This window comes from Labrus mixtus, chromosome 11 (assembly GCF_963584025.1).
Source record: "Labrus mixtus chromosome 11, fLabMix1.1, whole genome shotgun sequence".
NCBI classification, from domain to species: Eukaryota; Metazoa; Chordata; class Actinopteri; order Labriformes; family Labridae; genus Labrus; species Labrus mixtus.
This window is the reverse complement of record NC_083622.1, coordinates 21,429,424-21,441,962: the sequence shown is the minus strand read 5'-3', so window position 1 is coordinate 21,441,962 and position 12,539 is coordinate 21,429,424. Positions and strand designations below refer to the sequence as shown.

The 12,539-nt window shown below is 40.2% G+C and overlaps 1 protein-coding gene across 1 annotated transcript; it reads right to left on the bottom strand.

The window, feature by feature from the left end:
- Positions 1 to 1,989: 1,989 nt before the first annotated feature.
- On the bottom strand, positions 1,990 to 10,890 carry znf1035 (zinc finger protein 1035). Its single transcript, XM_061050842.1, has one exon. It carries the CDS (start codon positions 10,864 to 10,866, stop codon positions 2,677 to 2,679), a length of 8,190 nt encoding a protein of 2,729 aa, XP_060906825.1. The 5' UTR covers positions 10,867 to 10,890; the 3' UTR covers positions 1,990 to 2,676.
- Positions 10,891 to 12,539: the final 1,649 nt, after the last annotated feature.

Sequence of the window (12,539 nt, the reverse complement as noted above, 5' to 3'; positions counted from 1 at the left end):
CTTTCTTTCAGAGAAAAACTAGGATCAAGTTGTTGCATAATCACCTGGTCATGATTTGGGGGCAGGTGAGATCTTGACAGTTGACACAGATTTTGCACACACTGCGATGATGAAAAAGTTTTGTTTTTTTAATGAATTGTACTATAATCTTCACTTTATCCCTTGTTGTCTTATGTGCAGTGTTAAAAAAAAAAAAGAAGAGTAAAGGAAGAATAATTTGCAAACTTGGCCAAACAAATATTTCAAAGTTGCAAGGCGATAATGTTAATGGGAGACTTGGTTAACACCTAAGATTTAAGTTCCCATTCTTCTGTTGGCCAGAAGCTTAATTTCTTCATATCAGTAACATGTATACATTATACCAATGATTTATATAATTTAGCTTCGTAGGATTTATACACCGAGAAGATAGTTCCCTGATATTCTTAGTAAATGTATAAAATGATTAATAGTAAGAGGAGGTCCATCTTCTCTCTCCAAGTTCTGGTTGAAGATGTGACGCCATTCCTTGAAGCCCTCTTCTGGTTGATAAGAAAGCTGAGTAGTCATTGGGATGGGCTGTGAAGATAGTTACTTACCAGTAGCTTGACCTTCAGAGGACAGCTTAGAAAAGATCCAGGCAAACAAAGACAGGCAGACCTGTTGCAAAGAGGTATTAAAGGCTTGAATCTTTTCTGTGGTGCAGCCAGGCCCACGTCACTGAATCTGTCTCCCAAGATTTTTCGCATGTCAGTTCTGAGGTCATCCAAGAATTGAAGGGTCTTCTGCAGTTTCCATTTACAATATTGAAGTCTCATGTCTTGTGTTTGACTACTCATGTTCAGTAAAGCAAACGACGACTCTAGAACTACCTAATCTTAATGTTACTATACCCCTGTTTAATTTGAAGAAAAAGTGGATCACTTCATCTGAAGTTAATTTATTACCAAATCTAGGATTTTCCATAGTCCAGAGCACCATGACTTTGCTGTCTGTAGCCTGAACTAACACTTGGTTGATTCTGTCACCAGCACACTAAGTGTTTGATCTTGGGTCTAACTTATTCATTTAAATAATAGATCTGTCACCAGTTTAGTAAATGGAATCCACTACATTTGTTATGTAATTGAGTACTTAGTTTATTAGAACAGTGTTGGGCTGGCTAGTGATTAAACTGCATACCCAAGTTAAGTCCTGAGAGAAGTCTCAGCCTGTTAAAAAACATGTAAATGCAGATTCAGTTAAGTTTTAGATTTTCTTGATAATACATTCTGGGTAATAGAAATATCTCCTGTGTAGACAACCATCATTTATTTATCTTTGTCATATACTGTCCTGAAAATTAGAAATGTAGTCGACATAATCCCATTTAGACAAAGTGTTTTCTGCTCATGCACTCCCTCTTATTGTGCATTTTTTTGTATGTCAGAACACAAATATTTTTTTTTTTTACTTTTTCTTATTATGAAATTAGATTTCCCCTTATCAGATAAAGTCTAGATGTGTTTCTTATCACAAACTTGCCAGTAACTTTAGATGTAGTTCTAAATTTATTATGGTTGTCTTCCTTAAATAATTTTAATTCATTTTGAAAAAGAAAAGACTCAATCTAGACAATCCTAGACCATGTGCTTTGGGAATTTCCACAATTAAACCTGCTACTAAACAGAAATCTGTTTCACACTTTAAAAACAAGACCTAGCTATAAATTTGACTGACATACATTTACATTTCATTAAATATCTTTAGTCCTTTTTGAGGAATCAAATAGACACACAGGCAGTAGGTAGAAAAGACACAGAGAAAGGCCCCAGTCCTCAGGTCCGTGAGGTTTCTTTAGCCATCTTGATTCTCACAACCAGCTTTCAAACTTGTTATCTCTACCTGGGAGGGTGCCAATTCTAATATATAAATAAATGGCCTTTTCATACCAAGCCAATGGATGCTTAGCTTGCTTTCTAGCTTTTCCTGAAGTGCCCCAAAAAATTAAAAACAAGACCATCAAAAAACATTTTCAGTAGACTTTACTCGATATTTGAATCAATCAACCCAAATTTCTCTAAAAAGTTACACTGTTAGTTTATGAAAGGATAATTCCGTATGAATGTCTCAAACCTCTGTACATGATCATATCAAAAACATGACTCATAGGGGGGGAAAAAACAGAAGAAAATGTAACAGAACATTTCTCAAGTAACTTTAGTCCATCCATGAGCAGTCATAAAAAATATGAAGATAGAACTGACGTTTGAAATTTCACATTTGTCAAAAATAAGGACTAAAAACTATAAAAAAAAAAAAAAAAAAGTAAAACATAAAGATGACCATGCTTGATCAAAAACTTGAGTCTTTATCAAAGACATTTTATAAACATTAAATCCAATCATGTTTGTATATATCTTTGATTCAGAATATCAATCAACTTTACACAATTTACAAACAATGTCAAGAAAACATGTGGTTACTTAAATGTATACAAAGTAACTTATTAAAACTTATGACTATACACAATGTAAAAGGGAACTTAGGAGAATATGCCCCGTCAAAATGACATGAGCCAAGAGCTTGTAAGTATATAAGGGCCAAAAATACAAATTGGATATCAGATGTAAGGCATGAAAAAAGAATTCAAGTAACTTTAGTTTCTTGTGTTTCAAAGGAAACACAAGATAAATGGTATATATAACAACCCATTTTCTACTGAGAGGACCCGGCATGAGTCTGTTGATGTTCCTCCAATAAGTGAGGGAAAGCAAAGGCTTTGTCACATTCTGTGCATTCGTATACAACTTCGCCAACATGACTCTCTTGGTGCTGCTTAAGTAAAGAACCCTGGCTGAAAGACTTGTAGCACATATCACAGCGGTACTCTCCACCTTCTTTTTCAGCATGCAGTCTCATATGCAAAGATAGATCCTCCGCTGAATCGAACTCAATCCGGCACTGGGTACATTTGAGTTTGTTTTCTGCCCACTTATCACTACTTTGAGTGGTAAACTTTTCACTGTGCCTTCGCTCGTGCTGTTTAAGGTACCTTCTCAGGGCAAACCTTTTTCCACAAAGCTCACATTTGAACGGCTTGTTTTCTGCGTGTTGTTCATTTTGATGCTCCAAAAGACTTCTCTTTGAGGAGAATTGCATTGAGCAAACAACGCAATCATGTACATCCTCTCCGGTGACATCAACCTCCTCTTCCTCTCCTGCTGCTTGATGGTAGTTCATAGTGGATGTCATAGCGGATGGATTTGAGTCATTAGTCTGCTTCCCTCTTTGTTGCTGATGGGAACATTGGTGCTGGAGGAAAGCATTGCTTTCCAAAAAGCTCTTGTCACATTTTGTGCATTCAAATCCAGTGGCTGATGTCCGATGACTGCTCTCATGCTCTTTTAGCTTACTCTCAGAGGTAAAAGACATTTTACAAATTTTGCATTCAAATGTACCATCAGGATGCATGGGAAAATGATGAATCAATTCGGTGGCACTGGCAAAACACTGGTGACACACAGGACAAATGAAACCATGTGGACCGCCATCTTTCACTTCAATGCTGTGATCACTTTCTGCTGCAGTATTAACATGGCTCTTAGCATGGCTAAGGAAGTCCTTTGATGAAGAAAAACTGCTGTTGCATTGATTACATGGATATTCACAACTAGACCATGATATTTTATGGGTGGCCCTGTGCTTTTTCAGGTGTGATGCATGGAGAAAATGTCTGTCGCATTCTGAACAAGAGTATTGTCGCTCTTTGGCTGCAATGCAACCATGCTCTGAAAGCTCCTCTGGGTCTCTGAAACGCTCACTGCAGACACCACAGCGGTATTTGAGTTCAGCAAGTGACACAGACTTTTCTTTTTCTTCCCTTGAGACTGAAGGTACTTGAAGCGCTCTTGACTTAGAATGGCTTTTTCGATGCTCAGCTCTACTGCTCTTGGAGGGAAACACACGATTGCATATGTCACATGGGAAACTTTCTTCACGATGGGTGGTCATGTGTTCAGCCAACTGTGAGGGTCCTGTGAAGCTCAGGTGACACTTGGAACAACGGTATGGTCGGCTCTTTCCATGGGTATGCTTGTGTTTACGCAATGCAAAGAGAGATACAAAACCCCTGCCGCATAACTGACACTGAAATTCAGACTTGTGCATTCGTTGATGTTGCTGCAACTGGGTTGCCTGAAAAAAACATCTACCACACTCTGCGCATTCATGTGGTTTTTCACCCAGGTGACAACGCTGATGATCCTCAAGACTTTCTGATGTTGGGAAAGTCTTTCCGCACACATGGCACGGAAAGTATGGCGCAGAGTCTGAGTCACCGTCTTCACAGCTGTTATTTTCATCCAAATCACTTCCGGCAGGTGTGCTAAGTTGATTGCTGGGTTGTTTTTCATTACAGCTTTTGTTCTGTACATTACTCTCATGATCCTTCAGCTCTTTTTGATGCCATGCTTTGTAATGTCTTGCCAATGATTTTTTGGCTGCATAGGCCTTGTTACAGAAACGACAAGTGTATGCATCCTCTGGATGGTCGTCTTTGTAATGACTACACAAAGATTGTCTCGTCAAAAATCTTTGATTACATAATTTGCAAGAATAACGTCTATTGGGGTCGTGACATTTTCTGTGGATTTCAAGCTCAGACTGGGAGTTAAGAGCCATGGAGCAGTCAGGGCAAGAATAATTCTTCGTAGTGCCAAGATGGATCCTCATGTGTTTTTGGAGATTTCCTTGACTAGAGCACATCTTCCCACATTTAGTACATGCATTGCGCTTTTTCTCTTGCTCCTGTCTTCCGTGGTCTTCGAGGTGACTGATAAGCATTAAGCCATCTGAGAAGCTCTGATCACACTCTGAACATTGGTACTGCACAGTTTTCTTATCTTGACCCGAGTTGCCTTTAACCTGGTTTTCTTCTGATTTTTTCTGGGAGTCATCTATCAAGTCTTCTTGACAGGAGGAGTGGGTCTGTAAAACGCCAGTGCCAGTTGATTTGGAGAAATCTTTAAACACTAGAACAGAGTCATCAGGTGCAAAATCCATCTTTGCTTTCACGGGGACTTCCAGCTGCCTTATGGAATTACTCCCTGAAATATGTGCAATTCTACATTTCCTGTAGTGATTGCGATGAAGGTTTTTATTCCAGAACCCTCTTTTACATATTTTACAGTTAAAAGGAAGCTCTGTCTTATGCACACGCTGATGAGCACTTAGTCCATTTTTACATGAAAATGACATGTCACACTCAGAGCATGAATATTGGTTGGACACCTCCAAATCAAGAGCTGCATCTAGTTTACAGATAACATTAGCACCATCACTTAACCCTTTGTCATAACTATCATCCAAAGGCTCTTCTTTGATGTTTGGAATATTTGACAGATGATGTTGTAGGGGAGCAGTAGACACTGGGGGTACTATTGTTTCCATCTTGTGTGCATTTAAAAAATGTTCTTGGAGCTGTGAAAATAGCAGAAAACGGGAATTACAATATGCACAGGAAAAGCCTTTTGGTTGGCTGTGAGAGGTTGACTGTTTGCTTTGGCCAACTGTTGACTCTGAAAAGGTTGGCTTTAGAGAGCAATGTTTTTTGTGATTTTCAAGTTTAACATGAGAGAAAAACCCTCCACATCCATCACAAAGCACTTTATTTTGGCCATGTTTCTTGCTGCACTTTGGGTAATGACGCTTCACATAATCCTTCCTTATAAATCTCTCACCACAATAAAGACAGGCATATGGCTTCTCTCCTGTGTGCAGGCGAGTGTGCATGTCTAACTGCGAAATGCATGCAAAAGCCCGGGGACAGTAACTACACATATGTCTGTTCCTTTTGTCAAAATATGGTTGGAACCTCTTAAGAACTCTAGTCTGCACCTCGAGTGGGGGGATTGTCAAGTTTTCAGTGGATGAATTAGTGCCCAGTGAAAATAAGACTTGTTTTGCTCTGGAGACTTTTCTGCATTTTCTCATCTTCAGATGCTTTTTCAAGGTTTTTGCATGAGAAAAAGCTGTGCAACAGTTCGGGCACTTGAATAATTTTGTGATATGGTACATAGTGTTATGTCGGGAAAGTTTAGACTGAGTTGGGAAGCTCCTTGAACAGACTGTGCAATCAAATGTCTCCTGCTTTTCAGCCAAAACAATGCCAAACTTATTTTGCCAACCCTTGCCAATATCATTTAAGCTGACTTTGGGAATACGGACTTCCAATCGCTGCTTTTTCCCTCTGCAACGACTCTGATGCACTTTCAGATGATCGTACCTTGAATAGCAACTGTCGCAGGCTCTACAGCGATATGGTTTCACGTCATTGTGTGTCAAAATGTGACGTCTCAGGTTTCGTGGTTTCATGAAGGTCTTTGTGCAGAATTTGCACTTCAATTCAGTTTCAGCTTCTGCTTCTGCTTGGGGCTTCTGTGCTGTCTCTCTGAGAGTAGGAATGCTTAATGATTTTGTTGCAGCAACACTTTTCGTCTCAGACCGCACCTTATCTCGAGTGCCATCACACAGAGCTTCATGCAGTGAGCACGGTTTACGACCTCGAAATCCTTTGCCGCAGAGTGAACATAAAAAGGGTTGCACACCGGTATGTGAGTAAAGGTGTCTTAAGAGTAAAGATCTGTATCTGAACATCTGTGCACAGTGGGAGCACTTAAAGGGAAGCATCTTGTTTGCACGGGTCTGCAAAGGCCTTTTCTGGACATTCTGGACTGTCTGTGTGATGCTTTTACTTGGAGAGGAAAAGACAGCACTGGTCTTTGTAGTATTCTCACAATTGTTCTTATGTCGTGTTAATTTTCTTGATTCAAAGTATTTCCCACATCTAGAGCATGGAGCAAGAGAGTCTGTCTTGTGGCCACTGTGATGTTTTATCAGGCGGGAATTGTCTTTTAGCACCCGTGGACAATAGTCACACTGAAGAGATACCTTTGTTTTACTGCAAGGATCCATTGAGACACGAAGTCTGGTTGGAGCTGGCAAACACGTTTTATGGTGAACTGTAAGGGTGAATTTATGGAAAAACTCTTTCCCACAGTTTGTGCAGGAAAAGGGTTTGTCACCAGTATGTATGACCATATGGCGCAGCAAATAGCGGCGATGATTGAAATTACGCTTGCACAATGGACACTGGGTTGAAGAGGACATATGTATTAAGAAATGTTTTCTTAGCAGGTTGGCATCATTAAATAGTTCTCTGCATAAGGAGCACTGTAGCTGTTTTGAAAGACTCTTCTCTTTCATGGAGTCCTGGGACAGCTGTGGTTTTATCAGCGATCTTTCTTCAAGCTGAGTTGTCTTTCCTTCTTGTTTTTTGTGGGTGCGTAGATGTTTCAGGAGATGTGCAGGATACTGGAACTCCATAGTGCAGTCTGGACATTTAAGCATTCCTCTTTTAATATGTGTGCTTCTGTGTTGGATCAGTTCCCCAATAGTTGGTAGAATCTTTCTGCAGACAGTGCACTGTATCCTTCTCTGGTGAACAGCTTTGTGACCGATCAGATAGGCATGCTTTTTGAATTTTTTTCCACATTCAAGACAGTGGTATGGTCTTTCACCTCTGTGAATGCGCTCATGATTCTTTAGTGACTGCAATGAGCTGAAAGATTTTCCACAAAAATTACAGCTCAGGGCAAGACTGCTCATGGTTTCAGTTGATTTCAAGTCATTTTTATTGTCTTCGTTCTTTGGACTACTTGAATTTGCTGGTTTGGACATGGTAGAAAACACAGATTTTCTGTACTTGGTATCTTTGCCTGTGAGTTTAGACAATTCATGTTTCTTCATGTGCTTGTACTTTCCAGAAGGATGAAAAAAAAATGCTGGACAAAGGCTACATTTGTAACCAGGCTTCTGTTCAATTTCCATTGACAGTGTTTTGGCATTGGACTGCTCAGTCTCCTTTTGCCTCGACATAGTCTCTTTTGAAAGCTGACTGAGATAGTCTCTGAGGCAAAATGAATTTATATGTCTGTACCGGTTTGATGATAAAGTGAAGGTAGCGTGGCACAAGGGACATCGGAATTTACCATCAATTTTACCCTTGCCACCAAATACAGAATCTTTGACACATTGACGTAAATGTCGATTCCTGTTGTATGTATACTTGAAAAGCCGTGGGCAAAGAGGACATTTGAAGTCCTTGCTAGTCTCACTCTTCTGTATTTGGCTTTTCTCAACATTGAGTGTTGTGGTACAAAGACTTGACAAAACTTCAAATTTCTGCCTCCTGTGTTTGCTGAAGAAGTGTTTTCTGACCTGCTGTGGAGTCGAGAATGCTTTACCACATAATCTACACAGATTGTGTTTGTAAATGTCAACAAGCTTTACAAAACATTTGCGCAGTTTTGCAGATAGCTCCTCCTGTGCCAAAGTCTTTGATGCTGATGATATAGTTGTGCCGATAACTGCATCTGAACTTTTCACTGGCAATTGTGGCATCCTGTATCTGCAGTTTCTTCGCCTGTGTCTTTGTAGGGTACATGACTGTGAAAAATATGTTCCACATTCATTACACTTATAAGGTGTTTTGCCAGTGTGAGAGCGCATGTGTGAAATGTAATGAAGTCGTTTTGAAAACTTTAGTTGGCACCTATTGCATTTGAGAATGCCTTTTTTTCTGTCCTTCTGTAAACTTGAATCAGAGGAGAGCCCAGGGTTATCTGAAACACTTGTGCTTTTAGTTTCACCACACGAGTGCTTTTCTACTTGTTCATTTGTCATCAGGTAGAGGTTGCAAGTCTGGCAAACCTGAAAATCTTGCCCTGAATGGCAACAATGGTGGTGTTCTATTAGATGATCCACATTGTAGGTTGTGTGCTGGCAACTTGCACAATGAAAGGAGTTAACCTTTCCATTGGGTGACTCTGACGTCTTCAATATTACAACAGGCTGCAGTTTTCTCTTTTGTGAAGAGGATTTAAGTTGAAGCACTTGTCCTTCAAAATGATTCATGTTGTTACCGTCAAGTCTGGCCAAAGCTGGGTCTCCATACTGACTGATGTCAAGTTTTGTTTCATCGGTGTCACATGACGAGTCCTCTCTTGACAGGGGTTCACCATACAACATTCCAAGCACTGGTGGTTCTTTTGTAGATGTATCCAACCCTTGCAAGGATTCAGCAACATCTGCAATAAGACTTTCTGGTGCAGGTGCCACTGGCATGTGATCTAGAGACTGATGCTCATGACAAGCAGCTGTAATTGTTTTCTCTGTTGCACTTGTCCTTTCCTCTTCAAGACAGGGAGCAATGTCTGTTTTTGAGTTGTTTTTCTGTACACCTAAATCTATGCTATTAGAATCACCTTTTCTTAATTTGTCACCAATTTCAACCGATAGGCTGTCACAAGTGACACCAGCATTATTGTCATCTGGATCCAGAGGAGTATTAGTATTTGTCCTCACTGCAGCACTTTCCTCTGTGCTGGCGCTACTTGACTGTGAGCAGAATTCTGTGTGACTTGCAATTGATTTCTCAACCTTTTCACTTACATGGCTAAACTGATTATCTGCCATTACAGTACAGCTCCCACAATCATTTTCCTCTGCTCTACTGTTAGACTCATGCTCAGAATGCTGCAAACAGGATTTGGTATTGCTTTTCAAATAACTGGTGCATTTCCTCACTTCATGAGTAAAATCTTGAGAATCAGGCACCTCCATGTCTGCTAGATCTAAAGATTGGGAGGTATTTGACTTGATGTCTTTGTCCTCACAGTTGGTCTCCTGGTTTTCATCTTGACCATCCTTGGAGTTAGGATTTGAGCATGTCTGCTCCTCAAAAATCCCAGTTTCCAATCTAACAGGTTTTTTCCTTTCCTCCCTTGGGACTTCACTTTCATGTAGCTGCTTCTCTGCCATGTCTCTATCTTGTCCCTTTGTGAGGTGGGTATTGTCCAATCCCACATTTTCTTGGCAGAGTGATTGCTTTGTTCCATTTTCATTTTCAGAAGCAGTCATGCTACTTAAAGAACTTGCTGGGATCTGCTCTTCAATTTTGCCATCTGGGTAATCCTTATTTCCATGAGTTGTGTTTTCAATGGCACTCATCCGGATGTGTGCCGTTTCCTCTTGTTTTTTCTCAATTTCATTCATTAGTTTTTGACAACAATCATTATCATTTCCATCCTCTACAGGCTCACCTCCTTTATTTGACATGTCCAAAGGAGAGGGCTTATCTTTTGATGCATGATTTTTAATTTTGTCTAAACTACTGATCTTGTCATGTGCATTCTGAACCGTTTGTTCTACTGTCTTCATGTTTGAAGGGCTTTTCCCATTGTTATTAGCTCCAGACATATGAGGATACTGACTGTCATCCGGGATAGTCATATTTTCAGTATGAGGGAAAAGCCATTCGGATGAGCGGTGTTTACCAGCCATGCCAATTTTAGGTTTTGGAACTGAACTACTTGTCACAAATTTACAAGAGGGCTTTGTTTCAATGTTATCTGCATCTGAGCAGCTACTAACATCTGAAAAGTTCTCAAAAAATGGTGTAGCTAGCATTCCACAGTCCTGGTTTATTCCTTGTATGTCTGTTGCCACGGATGAAGGAAAAGATCCAGATGTTGACAGTCCATCTGTGATGTCACTATTTGGCAAGTAATCTTTCTCCATTTGTCCGACATCAGCTTTCCACTGAGGTTCTTTGTAGCATCTTTGAAAAACACAGTCTGAACCAGAATTTGAGTAACAGTTTGTGTTGAAGTTCGAGTTTGTTGCAGGGGCTTCATGTAAAGCCACTGTTCTAGAGAAGTCATGGTGTCCAAGGAAGTTTTCTATAGCCTCTGAAGGACTTCTTTCAGACTCTGTCCTCCTCAAAGTGGTTGCATCTGATGCTAAAGGTGGAGGATTATGGAAGTATGAATCCCACCCATTAGCCATTTTTGCTCAAAGCTAGATCTTATTTTACACGATCCTGAAAACAAATAAAAGCACAGAATTATGTGAAATATACTGTCCACATTATCAAACAAACAATTATACAGAAATTGCAAAAATAATCTGACCTTTTCTTTGAGCAAAATCTTTCTAGGATGATGTGGGTTACATTGGAAAGGAAACCTAGAGAAAAATATGGATTAGTTGTATTATTGTTATGCGGCAAAAATATCTATTTTAAAGCAATTATTTCCAATATTTATTTGCCACAAATTAGCAATTTATCATTCTGTTGTATTTATGTGGAAAGTTTGTCCCTAAAAATCTCAAAGCCATGGTGTCAGATTCACCAGTTCTTGATAGGCTTCACCAAGCAACAATTGATTCCAGAAAAAGGGTAAAACAATCTTGGATCAAGTCATTGCAAAGGAGCATGCAGGTGAGCACTTTGTGGCAAATTTGAAGCTTGATCCAAAGGCAATTGGACTGGTTGAAGATCTTGAAGATGCTTCACCTCTCCTCCGAAAAGCTGCTTCAGTTCTAAAATATTTGGTGGACGGAGCTGGCCAGGGAAGACTGTTTGTTTGAAAGGGGTGTTAAATAAGCCATCTATGTTAAGGTCAAAAAACCATCCCTTAACCAAGGTGGTAGTCTGAGACACCATATTTCACCACACTACAATGCTATTTTGAATTCTCTCCCAAAACAACTGAAGCCCCAGTCCCACCTTGGAACATGTGACTCCAACGACCCACAGACGACTGGGGTGTTAACGACGCTAGGCAAAACTAGGTTAACAACTCAGCTAAGAACTCTGATGTGAGTCATCTTGAGGACCCAGGAGGCTTAAATTTCTAGCTCGGCACAACAGATGTTTTAGAACTACAGAAGCCTTTCGAAGGAGAGGTGAAACATTTACAAGATCTACAACCAGTCTAATTGCCTTTGGATCAAGATTCTAATTTACCATGACCTGGATGACTGAGAACCTACTAAAGCCCCGTTTCCACCAAGCTGTTCAGTTCGGTTCGTCCCGGTATGGCACGCATTTTGTGGTGTTTCCACTATCAAAAGTTGGGAAAGGTCCCCAAATTACAGTCCTGTACCATCCTACTTTTAGCTACCCTTTTGTTGGGTGCCAAGTCTACCGATCCAACCCTAAAAACTGGAGCTTCCGGCATCCGGCTTACACGCCGCCTACCAAAAAATAAAAGAGTACGGTAACTACGGTTGGGTATGGAAAAGCAAACAGGATCAGGCTTTACTGAACCAAACCGTACTGATCCATACTGGACCGTTTGGTGGAAACGGGGCTTAAGACACTTTGTGGCAAAATATGCACTTATGAGACATTGTCATGCAAGGCCTAACAGATCAACATGGAGCTACGTCTCCAAAAGAAAGGCACATGGATTTGGTAATATGCCTGCAAGAGAAGGCTTGGTGCATTGAACCTAGCTATTGGAACCAAATCTTATACATAGAAGAGACTGGAGACTGTCTACCAGCCTTCTAGGAGACTTCAGATGCAGTCCTTTAGGAACTACAGTTTGTTTGGAACTAGCTGCATAGCTGAGAGATGGTTGTGGCCAGAGTGAGCCATTAGTTCAAGAATTTCTAGGTACAAGAACATCATAGACAAAAGATTGATAATTGACTTAGTAGTTGTTCAATTA